The sequence below is a fragment of the Rosa chinensis genome, chromosome 2, assembly GCF_002994745.2.
Source record: "Rosa chinensis cultivar Old Blush chromosome 2, RchiOBHm-V2, whole genome shotgun sequence".
In the NCBI taxonomy this organism is placed as follows: Eukaryota; Viridiplantae; Streptophyta; class Magnoliopsida; order Rosales; family Rosaceae; genus Rosa; species Rosa chinensis.
The window spans coordinates 45,861,155-45,883,193 of NC_037089.1; the positions used below are offsets into that span (position 1 = coordinate 45,861,155).

Sequence of the window (22,039 nt, forward strand, 5' to 3'; positions counted from 1 at the left end):
AGAGAGAGAGAGAGAGAGAGAGAGAGAAGTTTGTAGTTTATTAATTAGATTGGGGGTAAAAATGTCACTTGCGTTTAAATTGGGTAAATTGGGTTAAAAGTGGTCACCGCCCCAAAAAATAAATCCTACAATAAATTAAGAAATAAATAAAATATATTATGATTTTAAATCATAAAATTTCCAAATTTTTGCTATGTGGCGCGAGCTATATACATCTTAAGATTCTTAACACGTTTGGTTGTTAGCCTAACATTCATTCACAATCATGCATTAACTAAATTTGTATTGCAGCAGCATTGTGATTGCATGAATTGCATATACGCGCGCACTCCTTTTGACATAAAGTGCACTGTTATTTGTGTTCCGTTTCCAGTTTCCTCAGTCTGCCTTTTACGTTGTGGGAGCTGTGCATCCATTGTAAGAATCAAATATGGACTTGTTACATATTAACATAAAGTAAATGATAATTAGCTTAATGTCAAATCCAATTTAACATGGACACAAACTCCAAATCAATACTAATAGCTTAATGAAACAATGTATCAATTTATTAAGGTTACTAATTCAATTCTTAGTCTGCAACAAAGACTACAATGAAGTGTTACATTAAGGATCTAACTAGGAGACATAGTTCCTCAAGAACTGTTTTGATAGAAGGCTTCTGAGGTCTAGTGATTCCATAAATATAGATGAATTGGTCATGTTACCACCACGTCAATTTGCATAAGTTCTGTCCATTGAAAAGCAAGGTTGGTAAGTAACAGAAGGCTATATTCAAGTGATCGTGTTTATTGCAGTGCTGCAGAGATGGAATCCATGCCAGTGATAGCTGATGGTAAGCCTTGATCCTTGTATGAATGATATCGAGCTTCTATGCATATTGATTGTGAGCATGAATTTGGTTTTTACATCGATCTTGCTCTTTACATGTTACAAACGATTTTTACCTTTTCCCCCACCCTCTTCAATCAACTGTGAGACCTGGGCTACTTCCTTCAGCTTCAAAAGCTCTTTATCCTAGGCTATGCGGTTGTCAAGACCGAGTGGCTAGCTAGAATTGAGGCAATCAACATTGTGTGGACAGAAAATGTGATAATGTATTTGATGTTATCTGACATTCTATTACAGGCAATTGTAGATTTGTAGGTAATGTGGCCTACAATGCAAGTGATAATGTGGCCTCATCACTCTCAAAGTCTCAAGTGATATTATATGCAAGTGATAATGTGGGCTCTCACCACTTTTAGTGCGCGAGCAAATAATTGTAGGTAAACCCGGTTCGATCAGGTAGAAGAAGTTCCTATATATAGGTGCATTTCCAAGCTGGTAAATTTATTATAGCTGTCATAAACAAAATGGCCAGGGGCTTTCCTACTCTAGTTGATGGTACTAGCAGTACTCTTCTAGGTCTCTCGCTACCAAGTTCTGGAGGTGTGTTCTTGTTTTGTATGATGATTCTGATATCCCTCTCGGTCATACCAGCTGCAATATTTGCTTGCGGTCATTCCTTTCGCAAGAAAAGACACGGGAGTGGGAATGCATATGCTGGCAGTAATTGGGATGGCGGCGGTGGAGACGGACATCATCACGGAGGCGGTGGACATGACGGCGGTGGTGGACATGATGGAGGTGGTGGAGCTAATTAACCCGGTGGCTGACATCATTTCGCTGGAGGATCGACTATCTTTGATAACTGCTTCATTTTGAGTTGTGATGTCTTTGACTCTTTGTATCCTAAATCTGCTATATATTGTATCATGTATAAAATTAGAGTACGGTAGTGTATGGTGTTGATGGTGTTGAAATTGCAAATCAAATCAACGATGCCACTGTTGGATTGGAGACCATCTAGATGGCAATCATGTTTTTCTTCTTTTACTTTTTAGCTATTGCAGGCTATACATATAGGGCAATTTAGTTTGAATAAGTTTCACTACATATTTATTGCTTTCTCATATGCATGGCGTAGTAAATCAATGTGTATCATAGACAATGCATTAAAAGCTTTGTCTGCTATGTCTTGTAGAAGTCCCTATATAAGGGAAGAGCTAGTACGTTGTGTAATCATCCCAATTAACTCATTGAAGAGTTTATCAATAAGAAGCAGTAGCTTTGTAATACCCTGAAAATTCAATTTATTTTTCGTTGACGTTTTGGAAATGATTTCGTGGTCATGGGTGATTGTACGAAGCTTTGAGGAGTTGTGAAATTTGTTCGATCGATTTTATTTCGAAATCGTACGTATTTAGGGGCGTCTCAAAAATTGACTTTTTATACGTACCGAATTTGGGAAAACTTCCTTCATAAAAGTTGTAGAGCTCGTCGATATGATCGCGTGCATATGTGGAACGCAAAAATCGGAGTTCGTATGAATTAGTTATGATTTTTTGAAAATATTTCCAGTTTAGTATAAATTTCCAAAAATAGAAATTTCCAAATTCATTATTTTGGGTTTCCATTTCGGGAAACCCCGAAGAAAACCATTTCTCTCTCTTCCGCTCGAGGCCGAGGACGACGGCAAAACAGAGCAAGGATCGCCGGCCGAGTTCTCCTAGCTCCGGCCACCGTTTGCCTCCAAACCACCTCCATCAGCTTCGCCTCACTCCTCCGAAGCCATCTGTGGCAACCTTTCACGGCGGCACCGCCCCTAGCGCCGGCGGCGGCCCGGTTTCAATTAAAGCTCGATTTTGGGCAACGCCGGTTTTCTCCTAGCTCCGGCCACCAAAACTTCCGATCCTTGGCTCCATGAACTCCCCTCAACCTGCTGATCATCATACTAGGAGGATTGCACCTAGAGTGACCGGTTTCACTTTCGTCGGAGCTCTGTAAGTTTTCGATCCGAAACGAAAATCTTTCGATCGGTATATCTCGAGCTGTAGTGCATCGTTTTCATTGAATATTTTTCTAGTGGGTTTTCCTTGATGTTATTAACAACTCTCTAGAAGGAATCGAGGCCTGAAATTGAAGTTTTTACGTCGAAAATCGAGCTCGACGGTTTCTGGAAATTCTCTCCGGTTTCTGGAAAATTTCCGGCCACATTCATACTGTTCAAGGTAATTTTCGACCCCTTCCGGCCATTTTCAGACTTCGTGATAGTTATGAAAGTTGTTCAGCTTGATGAGAGGAAGAGGAGCAGTCAGGCCCCGACACCATTGGCGGTGGTCGGCGGCGGCTCTGCCCTTTTTCCGGCGACCTTTTCCGGCCACCTCCGGGGGTCAAAAATGTGATTTCTTTACAGTTTTAGATTCTACGTTTCGATACGATCGTTTGCATATAATTCATAATTTTTGGATATCGTAGGATTTAGTTATGAATTTTTACGGTTTCGATCGATTTCGCTAATTAATGTTTTTCGAAGATCGGACCGTCCGATGGACTTGTAGTTTTGATATGTTGATCGTATGACTGTCCCGGTGACCTTGTGAGGTCACGGGCGAAGATCCGACCGTTGGATCTTCGTATAATTGTGAATTAGGGTTTTGGAAGGCGATTCGTGAGAATCCGACCGTCGGATTTTCATGAAATTTTGTGGAGATGTTGATAAGGACGATTCAGGAAGATCCGACCGTTGGATCTTCGTGATAATTTTGGGGGATGATCCTATGGGCGATCCGTGAGGATCCGACCGTTGGATCATCATATAATTTCGATTCGACCGTTGGATCGTCTTTATTTTAATTATGAGTTGTTGGCTAAGTTATGATCATATTGGATTTAGGTGATTGACGGTCTTCCTTGGTGAGCGGTTTTGGCGTGTTTTGTGAAATTGAAGATGCAGCGGGATTAGAGGTGAGTAAATCGCACATGGTTGAATTACGAACCGAAATTCGGTGATTTTATTTAATTATGAAATTGTGGAAATTATTTTATGAAAATAAATATTTGTTTTAAATTATATGGACTTGTTCGACTACGGTCCATAGGTAAGTAAAATGAATTTATTTATAAAATGAATTTTTGTTTTAATGCATGTGAACTATGGTGGTATTGGTAATCATTCCTGAGGGAATGGTTTCATATATAAATATTTATGTGAAATAAATATTGGATGGTGTGATATTGGATGAAGTATTGATATGGTTAAATGAGTTATGATTCGAGCATTACTCTTGTGAAGATATAAATTATCTTATAAGTTGAGTTGAGTATGAGAAAGAGTATTTGAGTAAAGTGTGATAGTTGAGTCGTTGAGATGAGTTAAATGAGGAGTCGAGAGAATTGAGGCAAATATTATCGTAAAGGTGAACCTTGGCCAAGGTGACACATTACGATTCAGTTAGAGCTCTAGTCTGTCTGCCTTTGTACTGCATGGGGGATAACCTCGAGTTATCGTATGCCCATTGAGTACACTATACTGCATGGGGGATAACCTCGAGTTATCATATGCCCATTGAGTACACTATACTGCTAGGGGGATAACGTGTGTTATCGTATGCCTTGGAGTATAATTATACCGCATGGGGGATTAAAATAAAAATCGCATGCCCATGAGTATACATTTGTATTAGAGAGAGAACGTGTAGTTGTGTTGTAGTAGTCATTGTGAAATGTGAGTTGATTGATGTTTGAAGTGACATTGTGCACTTCAATGATTTTGCAAAAGAAAGAAAGTGCTTGAGTTGATTTTATGCCTGAGTTGCTTTTGTCATTTTAAATCGTGCAATCCTTTTGTTTACTCATACGGGCTGTCAAGCTCACCGGGTTTGTGTTGTTGCAATCCCGGTACACTATTCAAATTGTGTAGCGGGAAATCCTACAGGTCAGGAGAATCGAGAAGGTGATCAGGCTGCTTAGAGTAGTGGTATTTGAGTTACAGCTTTATTGTGAGGTTGTTATACTCTGGAGCTTACATTTAAATTGGAGAGAGTGTGTTGTATTATTAAACTCTTGAGGATTTGGTTTATGTATTAATGAGTGAGGCGAGGTGTGTTTTATTTGTAAGAAAAAAATTCAGGACGTTTATTTATATTTGTTATTATTCATGTTTCGGATTTGAATTGGTTATTCAAATTCGGGGCGTGACAAGCTTGTCTTCCAATTTCTTCCATCCTTGTTTCATTTCTTTAAGTGTGAGTGAGTGTGGTGTGATTTGTTTGTAAACCTATCACCCATTGTGGTTGGTGTTAGCTTGAAAGCTTCAATACCAACAAAGTGGTATCACAGCACTTGGTTAGTGCTTTTGTGAAATGGCTTCCAATTTAGTGCAACTCCAAAAGTATGGAATTCACTACAAAGACGTTTTTGCACCTGTTGCTCGACTTGACACGTACAGTGAGATTGTTGATCTCACTTGCAGCCAATCATAGTCGGAAGATATACCAACTCGATGTCAAGTCTACATTTCTCAATGGAGTAATTTTTGGAACAAGAGTATGTGGAACAACCAGAAGGTTTTCTAGCATAAGGAGAAGAAGACAAGGTGCATGTATCGTTTGAAGAAGGCTTTGTATGGCCTAAAGCAAGCCCCAAGAGCTTGGAATTCACGCATCAACAACTATCTTCAAGAAAATGGATTTTTTAAATGTCCATATGAACACTCCATTTATACGAAAAATGGCGACAGCGGAGAATTTCTAGTCCTTTATCTATACGTGGATGATCTACTATTCACTGGTAATAGTGAAAAGTTGTTTGCAGCCTTCAAGCAGTCTATGTTCAAGGAGTTCGAGATGACCGACAATGGTCTGATGTCTTATTTTCTTGGCATCGAAGTGAAGCAGAAAAATGATGGAATTTTTATCTCTCAAAAGAAATTAATACATGAGAGAGATTTTGGATAAGTTCAAGATGGACAGTTGTAATGCTGTTAGCACTCCTGTTGCTACAGGACTCAAGTTGTCAAAAGAAGGAGAAGGAAAGCTTGTTGACTCAACTTTGTACAAGAGTCTTGTTGGAAGCTTGAGATACTTGACAATTACAAGGGCGGACATTCTCTATGGAGTTGGACTTAATTGTAAGTCGTTATATGGAGACATCAAGAGAGAGGATAGTGAGATATATCCAAGGTACGCTAAATTTTTGTCTTTTTTATGCTTATAGTGAAGATGCAAAATTAGTTGGCTATTCGGACAGTGACTGGGGAGGTGATGAAGAGGAGACCAAAAGCACGACAGGATATGTGTTTTATCTTGGTTCAACAGCTTTCTCTTGGACATCGAAGAAGCAAGCAGTAGTAGCTGTATCTTCATGTGAGGCAGAGTATGTAGCTCTTTCTGCCACTGTTTGTGAGGCTATTTGGTTAAGAAACCTTTTGGAATCACTGAATCATCCACAGGAAGAATCTACTGATTCACGTTGATAACAAATCAGCAATCAAACTGGATCGCAAAGAATCCAATACAGCATGGAAGGAGCAAACATATTCATATCAGTTTCCATTTTCTGAGGGACCACGTGAATAAACAAAAGATAATTAAATTGGGGTTTTGTCCTACCTTGGAGCAAGTGGCTGACTTTTTTACTAAGCCATTGCCAGCTGAATCCCTCAAGAAGCTACAACAAATGCTAGGCATGAAGGAAGTTTGATTTGAGGGGGAGTGTTGAAATTGCAAACCAAATCAATGATGCCACTGTCGGATTGGAGACCATCTAGATGGCAATCACGTACGTTTTTCTTCTTTTACCTTTTAGCTATTGCAGGATAAACATATAGCTAGGCAATTTAGTTTGAATAAGTTTCACTACATATTTATTGCATTCTCATATGCATGGTGTAGTAAGTCAATGTGTATCATAGACAATGCATTAAAAGCTTTGTCTGATATGTCTTGTAGAAGTCCCTATATAAGGGAAGAGCTAGTACGTTGTGTAATCATCCCAATTAACTCATTGAAGAGTTCATCAATAAGAAGCAGTAGCTTGTCTTCCAATTTCTCACATCCTTTGCTTTGTTATTCTTGTTTCATTTCTTTAAGTGTGAGTGAGAGTGTGGTGTGATTTGTTTGTAAACCTATCACCCATTGTAGTTGATGTTAGCTTGAAAGCTTCAATACCAACATGTGGAAAATTAATGGAATAAATACCAAATCAAGGACCGTCGAATTCAGATCTATGTATGTTCTTGTTTCAGGAGTCATAGTTAAACAGAAATCAATGCAACTCAAAAAAAGAAGATTGATGCATATGTAAGCTAATTAGAATCACACATTGTATTTTTATGAATGAGACGAGGACTTATTTGCATACAAGGCCCTCTGTGTTTATCTTTCTAATTAACACAGTATAAACCAAATTGAGTTGGCTAATTACACTTTTACCCTAAACAATAATACCCATGCAGATGTATGGACAGATCTCTTTTTAACAAGTTAGAGTCTTAGAGAGCTGCATATGTGTGTTCTTTATCAACATGGTGATCCTGATATCCTCCTCAGTCATAACATTTTGAAATGTTATTTATTATTCATCAATAAATACCGTCGTTTGACTCGTTTCCGCTAAAAAGAAGTATTGCAGCACTGTAGTTATTAACTTCGATCAATTAGCTAGTATGTATTAGAATATATGGATGGATGTTGAGTTTTAGGTTTAGGTGGCACATACGTTGAGTTAGTTATCATAGGGTCTGTAGAGAGAGGTTTATGTAATTTAACTTTGCTGAATAAACACAGAAAACCCACCCAGAAAAATTAATTGCCATTTAACCTTAATCATCGTTTTCCAATTTTTATGCTGGCCTGGGAAGTTATTACAGGAATTAAGATATTAAAATGCAGAGATAGCTAGCTGGCTAGAAATCCCAATATCATCGACTACATTATTCAATCAACGCCACATGAGATTTTGAACAAGTACTTTAAAAGATCTCACTACTACTATGCTCTATTAGCATATTCATATATGGTTAGATCCTAACAAGTACTTGCTCCATCACGTGCATCGTTTAACTGCAATTTTTTGTAATTAATTAATCCCAAGTTACAATTTAGGTAATATCATTAATTTTGTTTTCTATTATCTTTAAGTAGGTTTAAGGCCAGGAGAGAGAGGAAATGACAAGTGTCGAACTCTTGATGTGGGTGTACTGGATTGATCTTGTTGCCTTGGTGAAGACGAGGATAAAGATAGAGAAAGCGTTGTTTCAATGTCTCTCGTGCTTTCTTGTTCACCATCCTTCATCTCGTCACTGCAGATACTGAATTCTTGCCGAAGGCCCAACTGTAAATTCAAAGGTAACCATTTCTTTTGTTTCAAAGTTTGCATATTCTCACCAACTTCTGCTCCAAATGTTTCGCCATTTATGCTATCATCAGGTTTCCGAACCTGCATATCAAAAATATTCTGGATCATCCTTCCATCAAATTCCAGAGACACGGGATTACTTTTTCCAAAATATTAATTGGACAAAGAGGTCGAACATATCAATCACGTAGATGTGCTGGTGTGTGTGTGCGGCTATATGTACGTGTAGGTGTGAGAAATGTGATCAACAATGTAATCTATAAATGTGTAATAATTACCTCGTGCGGATCAGATACGGGTTTGTAGCTGCTGGAGATGAACTTTGGAGAACATGTAGTATGATTGGGTAGATGTCGGTTGGAGCTTGCCTGGGGACTCCCTACTAAATTAGGTTGTGCGACATTGATGGTATTACCCCAAGAAATATTTAGAGAATGTCTCCTGCCTCTAATGTGATTTCCTATCATCTCACGAGGAGGCCATCTCTTCTCTTCAAGAAACCGGCTGGATCTAATAGGTCCATTAACTCTTGTCATGACTTCCTTTACACTAAACATATGTGAGCTTGTAATTGTATTGATGCTCCGATGGTTCTCCATCCCAGAATTGCTCCACTGTGAAATCAACCTTGTAACAAGGATCAAAACAAATTCAAGCTAGGTCCGATCCATGTGTGTGTGTTTATGGAATTAGTAGTTTTATAGGGTACAAAATCTCCGCTTTGCGTTTTTTAAGAACATAAAATAAGCTACTTGAATGTGAATTTGAACTATACTTAAAAGTACATAATCCAAATCAATAGTCTTGCAATATAAAATGTAATTAGATTGTATGGAAAGAGCATTTTCCAAACTTGCTAAGGTTAATTTATCCTACTTGATATATGATATCGGTTGAATTATGCAATTGTATGTACCTTGAAGAGTTGGCATTCAAATTATCATATGGCTGATGTTTTAATGGTGGAGAAGGAAAATGGCTTCCTCTGTCATCAAGTCTGAAGTGCCTGAAAGGATTGTACTGTTGATAGGCTTCCACAATGTGCTCTCTTCCTTGCAACAACATTCCCCTCGATCTATTGAACTGAGGTAACACTATAAAAACACAAACGCACAAAACCTCAGAAAGATTGCTTTAGCACAAGGATGAGGATTTAAATCGGTCAATAAAAAGAAGAAAAAAAACCATGCATCAAGTCACAGCATACAATAATTACTTGCAAATATGTTCGTTGAAGCCATTAGCAGAGCCTGTAACTTAGTTTAGTGGTTGAAAACACTACCCTCGTACGAAAACCAGTGTCCTAATCCTCCATTCAAAATTATTTGTAGTCCAGTTAGTCTTACGTAATATACATCAGATAATGTGTGTCCGCTTTCATAGTTAGTTAGACTAATATTGCTATAAGCCGGGTTCTTGAACAGTTTACCAATAGAATATTAATTATAGCTAGGGTTTTGATCTCATTTCCAGTGTGGTTGAAAGTATTATTTTACTTTATCTCCTTCGTCAAAACTTCATGGTTCTGTTTTCAAGAGACCAAACAGCCAAACTAATTCCAAGGTGCATGCCTGGGTTCTCGGAATTTACCTTGGCCGGACTCATCGAGCTTCTTGCTTCGATACATCTGATTGATTTAAAGTTACACGATTAGCTGGAGAAAAGGACAAGTAAAATTTAACTAGTTCATATAAAGGAATTAATAAATTAAATTGAAAGTCACCTGCAAATGACTCTTGACGTGAGCAATGCTGAGTCCTCTCACATTCATCAACTGAAGTACTAATTTTGGAGTTGCTCCTGTACGTTCATAGGTTTAAGGGGAAAAAAAAAAACAACATTGACGAAATCAGTTAAGTTAATTCTTTCCTCTCCACGTAAACATCATGAGTTATTAATAGCTTTGAGCTCAAGCATAATACTCTAAACTCTAGTAGAACATCCTAATTAAGCTATTATTTTAAGAGTTTTTACCACAAATAGTTCCTAAAGTTTGGGTCATTCGGCACTTTAGTTTCTAACATTCTAAAACTATCACATTAATACCTCAAAATTAATCTCCGATATAATTTCTGTACCCTCCGCTAATAGCACTGTTAACTACTCATTTTTGTAAATGGCATTTTAGTCTTTCTCTCTCTCATGTTAGTTAATTAGTAGTTGTCCTAATTATTTCGCATTTTGCATATACTCGTAATATTTATGCTTCATATTTTTCTTATTTTTCATTAGTGATCAGTAACTAATTATCTTGATTCAGATGATGATGAGTATTGTGGAGGGAAAAAAGAGGGAGGACAAGATGAAAATACCCTTTAAAAAATTGAGGAGCTAACGGTGTTATTAACAGAGGGTACTAAAAATATGTCAAAAATTAATTTTGAGATACCAGTGTGATAGTTTTAGAATATTAAAAATCAAAGTGTCGAATGACCCAGATATTGTTTGTGATATTTACTTTTTTTTAACTCTAAGTGTGGAATTCTCTCAACTTATATTCATTTCACTACCAAAAATCTTTCAACATGACTGGGTCAAGAAACCACTTTTAACCATTGATCGACTTGGGAGGGGTAACCTAGGGTTAGCCACTCATGTATATATTACTCTTTTATAGTACTAATTAACCATTTTTAGCTTAAACTAGTAATTACTTGAAATACAATATCTAAACGTGACCCTTGAAGTGTACTAACCACACCGCATGCATATTACATCTTATAGTGTGGACCTTAATTAATTTAGAAGAAACAAGGACATCATTTTTCATTCTATATGAACATGTAAATGATAGACTATATACGCTTGTGGTTTAACCAGTACAAGTCCCCTAGTCATAATAGCTTTCCTCCAACTAAATAGTGGAATTCGCTATGCACTTTCAATATAATCGCCACGCCCTATCAGACTAGCTATGTATCAAATATTTTGGGTTGTACAATTTGTACATATATGTTCGTGCGTGGATAATGAACATTTAGCTTTCTTTTAATTTGTAGATGATTTAGTTAGAACTTGAGAAAAGTTTAAATAGTATATTGATCGAGAAACTTACTTTCTTGTCCTCCGATCCTCTCAACGGCATGAATGAATGCTAGATGGAGATCAGAAGTCCAACGAAGCCTTGGCATTTTTGATCTAACATATTGCCTGACTGCACCGCTGCTGGTTGCCGTCTGTTCTTTCCCTTCTGTAGATGTTTTGCTTTCCCTAGCTTCACCTATATTTTTTGAAACGTCCCCATGATCATCACTAGTTGCATCCTCATTCAAGTCAAAGAACAAACATGATGCTTTCGGAGAAGAGCTTTTAGATCGAAAATCTTTACTTCCATCAGTAGTACTTTGGTCATCATCCGCTTCAACAGAAATCTCAATCATCTCAGGATCAGCCATATGTGTAGCATGCACTGCTTCTTAACAAAACCCGTTTCAAGCTATTCGCTCATTACCTATTAGTACAAAATTGAGTGCACGATGAGCATCGCAAGCAACGACATATGTATTTACATTAATCCATACATATATGCTTTCTCATATAGTACTGTAAATGATAGATTACATATGTATGAATTCATATAAGGTATAGCTTGGCATAGTTAAGGCATAGAGTTGATCTACAGAAACATGCTGCATTTTATTGAAATGCTTGTATGCTACGCTCATACAAGGCATTTCTCTTTTCAATTCTGTGACACTAGTATAGACATTAAAGTAATCCTTTAGCCCTAGAAGGCTTGGGGAACTGGTAATTTAGAATAGTAGCATATCAATTAAAACATGATCAAAGAACATTACCTTTAAACTATATATTGACAAGCTAGAGAGTTAATATCCTATCTTTTTGTTAGATAATTAATTAATACAACGATCATAAAATATATTAATGTTATTGACAGTTTCAATTTATCGGCCGGTACTGCTGCTAATATATGGAGCTGAAATTAAGAAGTTGATCGATTTACGATGGAATAGAGATCACTCAATAGAGCATACTGATTTTATCAACTTTAGCTCTATACACTAAAGATAATATCCGATCCAGGTTTGAAAATAAGAGATATATGATATAACACTCTTACTTGGTTTACTAGTAGGAGATAGTTATATAGATCTGTATATATATGTGAACACAACCATCTCATCCGAGACAAAATAATGTAAAACTATGATCTCCAAGTAGTCTCTAACAATTATCTATTGAGAATTAAATCTGTACATGCATAAGCTATTCAAGATTCAAGCTTTACCTGAAATGAATTATATATCTCATTCATAAACCGATGGATATCCCGGTAACCATTTTTCTCCCAAACGTCCCAGCTGGAAGCACACTCACAGCAGATTCAAGATAAGAGGGTTTCAAACTTACCCTCTAATTGGACAAAGAAACTAATTAATCACTGTACTGACTCTCCATCACATATCAGAACTAATTAAGACACCACCTAAGCTGACACCAGGCATGCGAATCAGAGAGATCAAGGGGTCGATCGAGAGAGAGAGAGAGAGAGAGAGAGAGAGAGAGAGAGAGAGAGAGAGAGAGAGATAGAGAGAGAGTTCTCTGCTCCTTTTCTGGAAATTAAGCTTTTATGCCGTTAATCATCCGATTCATATATTCTCAGACTTTAATAATTAGTAATATTTTATTCACAACAAGAAGACGATTGTCGGGCATACCATTTGATCTATATGATTGCATTTTGCAGCATTAGTTCGAACAAATATGTGTGTGTGTGTCTAGATATATATATATATATATATATTTATATATATAGTTTTTTACTGCAAAATTCTATATCTAGATATGACCAGAGACCACTGTGCTCTTAGGCTATTGAAAGCCATGTGACTTCTCGATCCACCCTTTTCTTTTCATATTTACCGATTCTTCTTAAAAATTTGACAGGTTGCATCTCTCTCTCTCTCTCTCTCTCTCTCTCTCCCTCTCTCCCTCCCTGCCTACCTATAAATATATCCGTGATAATATTCAGTAGTTGACCTCTGCTAGCTAGTGTGACCAACTATCTGTCTTCTTTTTATAGGAATTAGGATATAAATATTAACTCCGACCTCATTTATTCTTTTGCAAAATGAAATAATGAATATTGGTATCCTGGTCCAAGTATACAGTGGGAAAGGTAAACCATCATCCTCATATAAACCTCACTGATTGGTTTCAAACCTCCCCATGCATACAGATGACTTATTAATTAATTTCATTTTCCCCGGCCCATATATTTTAAACCATATCTCACTTGGCCTCTTCTTCTCCGATTGTTCTTCCCCATCAATTGTTTGTCCTTTGTATATTCTTAACAATCGTACTTAATCTGTCCCTATTTGAACCACTGTTCAAATGGTTGAATATTAAACCCTTAGCAGGAACAGCTAGGTCTGGATTTCCAACAAGTCCTTGAGCTAGCCCATGAAGAGATTAATGGTTAAACTTAAAGTATCCGACTCAAAATAAAGCAGTCTTTGATCGAGAACCGCCTCCATAATGATATGTCGTTGTACATAATAGAAGTAGGTTTTGCATATATTCCTATGTGCCGTACACTCTCAACAGAAGCTAGGGTTGTGTAAAAACGCTCTAATTAAACCTCTAAGATTGCTATTTCAGTTTCCAGTGGTCGCAAGTCATGTAAAACAAAGATTTAAGAGTATCATGCATGTAAACGTCAGAGGTACGTAGATGTTGCTTATAATCAGCCCAATTCATTTAGCCAATAAAAGAACCACCAGTTCCTACAGATATATATGTATCACTGACAATTGATATATATGTTTCGTAGAAGACTAATTCTTTATTGACTGGGGCAATCTTAGAGGTTAAAAGGATGGCATAGATGGTGATTGAGGTACTTGTGCACAACCAATTGATTAAAAAAGACGGAGAAAATGCATTTTTAGAGGGTGAAAACTGGGAACGAGGAAAATTTGACCACAAATATGATATTCCCTCATGTTGTTTCTTCTCTCTAACGTTATCCCCAACGTCCAAGTATTTACTTTCCAAAGCATCTTAGAGAGAATTTCCACAATTTGTCATGATATGAAAAACAGACCATGGGAAGACAGAGGCATCATCTCAAGGAGTAAGGTTGGCTAAAGGACACCCAAAATTGACTTGAAATGTGTGACATATATAATCTCTAGCTGTGTACACATATATTAACTATAATTGATCAACACCTAGAGAGAGATCAAGATTCTTACAAGTGAAGACAATTATTCGAAAGATTAAAGAAAGTGTTTTAATGGGAAAGAGTAGGAGATCGGGTCTTGTGACGTGGGTTAACAAAATTACAAATTCTCTTGGGTCTTATGCCTCTAATAAAAGTTATCCTATGTATTTCATTCGGTGATATTGGACTTGGGTGAATTCAATATCAGAATTCCCTTGTTGTCTTGAGAAAATTAGTTCAAAATCCCAAATGGGGGAGTCCAATTCCTAATTACGGACTTCTTCTGATTGGACAAAAAGAAAAACAAAGACAGGCTAGGCTAGACAACTTCTTTCTAATAATTTTATCTATAAGGTTTGTTTGGGGGCTGTTTAACTTTATTTAGGCCTTTTAGGGTTTGGAATTTTTTTTTCTTTTAAAATTGAATATGGATCGAACTTAATCAAGTTGGGAGATTCAACCCCACGTCTATAATATTTATGATTGAAGATCATAATGATGTGCACCTAGCGCCTAGCCTCGATAGAGATTGTATAAATCCTAAGGAGAGTATTCTGAATAATAATATGAGTCTCATCTATTATAACATCCGTTTAGCTAAGCAAATATATGACCCTCTTAACTTGGGGATAAAAAAGCTGGGAAATGTAAGGTGCAAATGCCATTAACAACGTGCCCAATCTCTGAAGTATATAGTCTTCATTGTGCCTAAGAACGTCGAACAAAAGGAAGCAAATAGATTTTGGAACTTAAAGTTGATTACTTTTTACGTGAATTACTATTAGAACTTAGAGTCTAGAGTTTGTGAACCCAAAATCTGAAGTTCTGAACAAGAGAAAAGAAAGCAAACGAGAGTGTGGATACTCTAAGATTCCCCCTCAAGAGTTATATATATATATATATACAGTCCGTCTCAGGTGCGGATGTCTGTACCGAGCGGACGGTACGGATTTCCTGTTTTCAACCACTTTTCGGCCACATTTTTACATCTTAACCGTTCAGTTTTTAGGTCCTAGTGTATAGATCACATCTGCAAAATTTCAGCCAATTTGGTGATCGTTAAGGCATCCAAAACAGCAATTTACCATTATAAATACGAATGGTTCCTGTTCGACAGATTCAGTCCGTTCGTGTAAAATGCAATTTTGGATGCCTTAACAATCACCAAATTGGCTGAAATTTTGTAGAGATGATCTATACACTAGGAGATAAAAACTGAACGGTTAAGATGTAAAAATGTGGCCGGAAAGTGGTCGAAAACAGGAAATCCGTACCTAAAATTCCTATATATATATATATATATATTTTTTTTTTTTGAAGTAAGGGCCGGTGCGGCTGCCCTCAAGCCTTGATTAGTGAAACAGCGAGATACATGGGGGGGGGGGGGGACACGATACCAAAACCCCAGATAACAAAGTACAACAAGAGAATTTCCTGAGATAATAACAGGAGCCTCGACTACAAACATGTATCCTAATGAGCACCAACTAGCAAAGAGCGCTCTACTGGCGTCTCTATTTGCTTTGACATGAGTCACACAGCAGTGACACAACAGAAAGATAACTTGGTCTGCAACTCGATTACAGCTTAGCATAATTTCCATACATACAGTTTTCCCATCATGTTGCCACTGGACAAAACATCCAGCGACACTAAGTACGTTTCACCCTGCCACTAGGAGGCAGTGACCATTTGACTAAGCAAGGAACTCGCCACCTACATAGAGCAGACAAGGCACACTGAGTGTGCATACCGGGACAACGCCCACATAGGCCCGCCATAAAATAGCGGGGACTTATTACCAGCATAAAGCCACTTGTACCTAACAGTAAATAACAATAAAACATAAAAGTAAAATAATATGGGTCCAAGGCCAAAGCCCAGGCCCAACAATCACCAAGCCCAAGTAGAAGGCTGCAATGAGCCCAACACCATCTTCTCGCCTGAAACCTAGCCACGACCTTACCACCGCCGTCACAGTTACCACCTCCCTCCTCTAACTGTGCACCTACCAGCCATCCAATCGTAGCTCCCAGACGGTCATAAGACGCCTCCGAACTACGACCTCCCAAATCCATTCCCTGAAGCCCCGGACTTCGATCTGCATACAGATCAAAAGTAACCCCCCAACATCCACTTCGATCCGCACCCTCCGATCTCCACCAGAGAAAGAAACCGGGAATCCACCGCAGGACGCACAGCCCCACCCTCCCTCCTTCAATCTTCCGCCATATCTCTCCACAAATCCCTACAATCTCCAACAAGAATAAACTTGCGCCGTCACCATCACCTCCTCCACTCCGATTTGATTTGTATGGGGAGATCCCACTGTTGTCCATCAAGGATACTATGCACCAGAGGTCAATAGATCCCGTCCGGCTGCACCCGCTGCGCGCAGACTAGGCCAGAGGCCCACGCCGACTGGGAGGGCCGCCAGACAAGAAGGGAGGAAGGCTTACAGAAAACTTTGGGACAAGAAGGGAGTTTCATATATATTTTTTCAACAATGGTTGTTGAAAGTCACAATGAATATCATTGATTTATTAGCTTGATTACTTGAGACTAATTGTTGGGATTTTATTGTAATTGATAGGTTACAAATCTGGCAATTAATATTGTCATATCTTGTTGTAATTATAGGTTAATTGTATAGCTGATTCTCAGCCTCTAGATTTTTTTTTCCTTTGTATATAATTGTAACACATTCTACTAAACATACGTGAGAAAACAGAGAATCATTTTCTGCAATTTTTATTCTCAGTCAGCATTTTTAAGATGGTATCAGAGCATCGATCTTGGTTGATCTAGACATTTTCACCTTTTGAAAGTTATTCTATTATCTTAGCTATTCAGCATGGCGAATCACTCAAAACTTTCGAGAAGTGCCCTTATTTCCAAGTTGAAGTCTATTTGGGAGGAACTAGTGTTCAACAATGATATTCCACCTTGCACATGGGGAGCTATAAAGAATCTCATGCAGGTCAAGCCAACTCAATTAGATACAGAAAATGGTACATTCTTTCCATTTTGTCGTTCCACTCGCTCTTTATCACAACAATCTCAAGATTGAATTATTGATAGTGGTGCAACCGACCACATTGTGTCATCACCCAAATTCTTTGACAAATCATCATCAAAATCTTCTTTTGTCAACCTACCCCATGGTTCTAGCGTAGATATCACTTCTGTTGGGTCAATAGAACTCAATTCAAATTTGCCTATTGTTGTCAATTTCAATTTAGTACTCGCAAGTGCATGAATCAATTGTAGAATAGATGTGCAAGCACGAGGTCATTCCCTCAAGAACTGATTGAGACAATTTTGTTATGACAACTGTGCTATACTTAAGTGAAACAACTGATTTTTATGATGTGATTGGGTCTTTAAACAGAAAATTAAAGAAAGAAAAACTAAAATTAAAGACAAGAATGAGCAATGAGATTTAAACTCTAAAGAAAGCAGATTATGAAGATGCTAAAGCATTGAATCCACCACCTAATACTTCTATCCTATTCTCTAGTTGATAACAATTGAATTCCCTAGATTTCATATGCTAAAGCTTTCCGTACGTAAGCCTTATTCATCCCAGACATATGCCAAAGTTCTTCTAACCTATGAATTCCAACTTATTGATCCTGTATAGAACTCAAGTCGCCAAACTATGATTTACTTCACTTAATGATCAGGCTCAAGAAAACATGTTCAACTCCATTAAGCACAAGAGAACTAGAAAACCACGCAAACAAGAATATCGACTATGATCAAGCACTTGCATTCTCAATTCACAACTCTTTAATCACAAGATTGAATTATCTTTTGGCACCCTAGAAAACATCTCCTCTTTGTTCAAGCATCATGTTCTCCAACCAAATAACTCATAAACAAAACCTAGGTCTTATTGATCCCGAGCAAAGATTTTGAATAAAAGTTCTATTGAAACGGTGATTAAGAGTTTAACATAGAAATCCAGAAATTCAATTGCAAACCAACTAAATAAATAGAATAGTCATACTAGGGGCTTCATCTCAGCCCTAGCCTAGAAGTTTAGCAATCCATAACTATGAAAAACATGACTAGAATCAAAGAAAACATGAAACAAACAATGGAAGAATTAAGGAACTCGGAACCAGCGATGGTGAGAGCTTCTCTTGTCCTTGTTCTCTGCGGAATATGCTGCCTCCTGTGTCTCTAGACATGCTAGGTTTTCTGCCTTGTATGTTCCTCTCCATTCCTACTTGACTTGGGCTTCTAGGTCTTCTAGTCCAACTTAGAATAGCTTTCTTCTCTCCAAAGAAACACAGGGTTATTAAAGTCAATGCAAGAAATTACTCCAAATATGTCAGACACGTTCAGCCTTGTTCCATTCAAGTGCTAAGAACAACGGACTTGGGCTTCACAAGTCAGATTCTGAAAATCCGTCAGAATCTGCCTTCCAGAACTAGGTTCGCTAAAATCATCATAACTTGCTCCACAAGAATGCGAATCCAGTTCCGTAAAATTCCTCAGAAAGCTAACATCTGTATCTTTCCAGTGGTATAAGACTCTCCTGCTAATTCCTTGTGAGAAAGTACAGTTTAATCTGTGAAATTGACGTAAAGCAGAGACAATTCTGGACACTCAGGATAGCAAGCACCCTTTCAATCCTGCGTTTGACTTTAAGCTCCAAATCTTTCTTTTCTCCAATTTAACCTACAAAACACAAACACAAAGTAAATGACTCAAAAATAATAAGAACTAAGCCTAGAATCCTACATTTAAGAGTATAAAAATGTATGAAATTATGAACCTATCAAATACCCCCAAACTTAGATTTTGCTAGTCCTCGAGCAAACAAGAAAAGAAAAATAAATATGACTCAAAGCACGGACCTAATGTCTTCCAAACATCTCAGAGAACTTATATTGCCCACAAGTATGGTCAGTCAAGATTCGACAAGCACAATATCAAATTCACAACTTCACTTAAAAGCTAATATATTTTGATGACCATCATGCTCAAAATTTAGTGCAAGGACAATCAAACCAATGCAACAAAAGAAACCCAACCTCCTCATGTGTCGAACAAGTGTCAACTCAATTTCTCACAAGGATGCACTCAATTTCTTTTCACTCATGATTTTATGACTATGGCATAAGCTTCCATTTTCACTCAAGTTATATGTGTGAGGAATGATGTATAAAGGCAAACAAATATCTCACATATGAAAACAAGAAAGAAAAGCTTTTTCTGAAAATATATATCCTTTTTTTATTATGATCTCATGAAAAGAATGCTAAAACTCGGATGAAAGGCCAGTTACATCATATGCTCACCCCTCTGCACAAGTCTCCATAAATCGAATGCGCAACTTCAAAGATCAAAAATGTCTATTTAGGGTTGTAATGGGGCCATGGGTGTAAGTTTCAAGAAAGAAAGGATCGGAAAATCACAAAAAATCCTAAGGAATTTAGTAGACCACTACGATGATAATGTAGAGAGATAAGAACTTCAATGAATTTCCTCAAGGCAATAAAACTCGAAACACATGAAGCAAGAAACTTTTTCTTGAGGCCGGATGTCATCTTTTTGGGCCTTTACTTCATTCTAATCACCATAATACAATAAAACAACTCGTCGAATCCAAGGAAATTCTTCAATATTTTTTTTTTTTTGGAATTTTGATTTTTTCTCGGCTATTCTTTTTGTTTTTGTTTTCGATTGCCATCACTATTTTTTTTTTCTTCCTTGGATCAACATTTAAAATAACACTCCCCCATACTTGCTTACAAAAATACCTTGAACTATAATGAATCTCTTAGAATTTGTGCTCCACTAACTCCTTAGGATAGGGTAAAGATATAACTATATATACTAGGTTAAAGGGTAAGGAATTTGTGGTTGACAAAAGAAAATGCTTAATATAGGCTCAAGGGGGTTTATCTAGGGGGTTGCACAACTTATGTGCATAAAAGGGATACATGCTTTATTTGGCTATGGTGGTTAATCCTAGTGCCTTTATCCTTTCCCATCCATTGTGCAATTCAACCATACGCTTCAAGAGGCTTTGGGGCAAGTTCTAGCATTTGTCCTTGTATAAAATATGAAAGTCGAATCCGAGTCTCAACCAAGATGAATAAAAGATGAGATCATGCAAAATCCATGTCAAGAAAATAGGATGATCTATCCTAATTCACTCAGAAAAGAAAAGCACATATATAGGCTCTAATTCTACAAAAGTTAAAATCAAGTTTAGCTCATCCTAGCATGCATCAATCAAATTTCAATCATAGCACCAATCTAACCATCAATGCAAGACAAGTTAAGCATAATAGTCACAAAAATCTATTAACAATTACTTAAAATCATGAATCAATACATGCTTGCGATCATCTTGAGACCATAATATTAATCCGTAAGAAGTTCATGCTCATCATAGTGTTTGGAAGAACCCTAAGACTTAGACTAACAAACAAACAAACAAGACTAAAAACCCAATGAAAAACACAAATTTTTTTCTTAATTTTTCTTCTACTTTTTTTTTTTAACATAAGGTAAAACATAACACAGAACATAGACCTAAGAAAAATAAAAAATACGAAACCCCACCCCCAAACTTAAATTGAGCATTGTCTGCAATGTGAAGAGCAAATCATGACCAGGATTGTAATGCATACTGTAATCCCAGAATATAAAACAGCAGTATGGCAATAAAAGTAAGAGAACAGAGCACGACCAAAACAACTAACGGATAAAAAACAACTACTAAAATAGAAGAAAAGAGTTAGGAAATGTCCTTGGTATGAAGGTAGCAAATGTGAGCACGATTAGAAGCCTCATTCTCGCTGAACACACACTCATCTTCTTCCAAGAATTATTGGGTTGCCTCCCAACAAGCGCTAAGTTTTATGTCTTCAGCCAGACCAAGTTTAAGCTCATCAATTTGGATGAACAGTGAAGGAAACATATGCTGCTCATTGGTGTCAAAAGATGTCTCCAAGTACGGTTTGAGACTTTGACCATTCACTTTGAAGACAGAGTTGTTCCTCAAGTTCTTAATTTCGATTGCTCCATGGGGAAACACCTTTGTGACCAGAAAAGGACCCATCCACCGAGATTTCAACTTCCCTGGAAAGAGTCTTAGTTGAGAGTTATATAGCAGCACCTTTTGGTTTGGTTCAAATGTCTTTTGACGAATGACTTTGTCATGAAACCTCTTGGTGCGCTCCTTGAAAATTTTTGCATTATCATAAGACTCATTACGAATTTCCTCCATCTTATTCAGCTGCAATGCTCTCTGTTCACCAGCCGCATTCATGTCAAAATTGTAGTGCTTGATTGCTTAATAAGCTCGGTGCTCCAACTCCACCAGAAGATGACAAGCTTTCCCAAAAACTAAGCGATATGGCGACATGCCAATTGGAGTTTTATAGGCTGTCCTATAAGCCCATAGAGCATCATTCAAACGTTGAGACCAATCTTTCCTATCCGGGCAAACTGTTTTCTTCAAAATATTTTTAATTTCCCGGTTGGATATCTCAACTTGACCACTAGTTTGAGGGTGGTAAGGTGTAGCCACTTTGTGAGTGATGGAATACTTCTTCATAAGTGATGCGAATAGCTTGTTGCAAAAGTGTAGTCCTCCATCGCTTATAATAGCTCTAGGAGTGCCAAAACGAGCAAAAATATTGT

General features: G+C 37.4%; 2 protein-coding genes and 1 long non-coding RNA gene across 3 annotated transcripts; 1 reads left to right on the top strand and 2 right to left on the bottom strand.

Annotated features, from left to right (window-relative positions):
• The first annotated feature begins 2,458 nt into the window (after positions 1-2,458).
• Positions 2,459-4,962, top strand: LOC121051794. Its single transcript, XR_005806944.1, has 4 exons — positions 2,459-2,825; positions 2,909-3,053; positions 3,719-3,789; positions 4,745-4,962. It is a non-coding gene; the product is annotated as an uncharacterized LOC121051794 (long non-coding RNA).
• Positions 4,963-7,771: 2,809 nt separating this feature from the next.
• LOC112189175 (two-component response regulator ARR10) lies at positions 7,772-11,616 on the bottom strand. Its single transcript, XM_024328445.2, has 6 exons — positions 11,237-11,616; positions 9,905-9,981; positions 9,772-9,808; positions 9,098-9,275; positions 8,460-8,808; positions 7,772-8,262 (listed from the first exon to the last, which is right to left on the bottom strand). The coding sequence occupies exons 1-6, from the start codon at positions 11,574-11,576 to the stop codon at positions 7,960-7,962; spliced, it is 1,284 nt and encodes a 427-aa protein (XP_024184213.1). The 5' UTR covers positions 11,577-11,616; the 3' UTR covers positions 7,772-7,959.
• Positions 11,617-21,221: 9,605 nt separating this feature from the next.
• LOC112184373 lies at positions 21,222-21,665 on the bottom strand. Its single transcript, XM_024322632.1, has one exon. It carries the CDS (start codon positions 21,663-21,665, stop codon positions 21,222-21,224), a length of 444 nt encoding a protein of 147 aa, XP_024178400.1.
• Between the last annotated feature and the right edge of the window lie 374 nt (positions 21,666-22,039).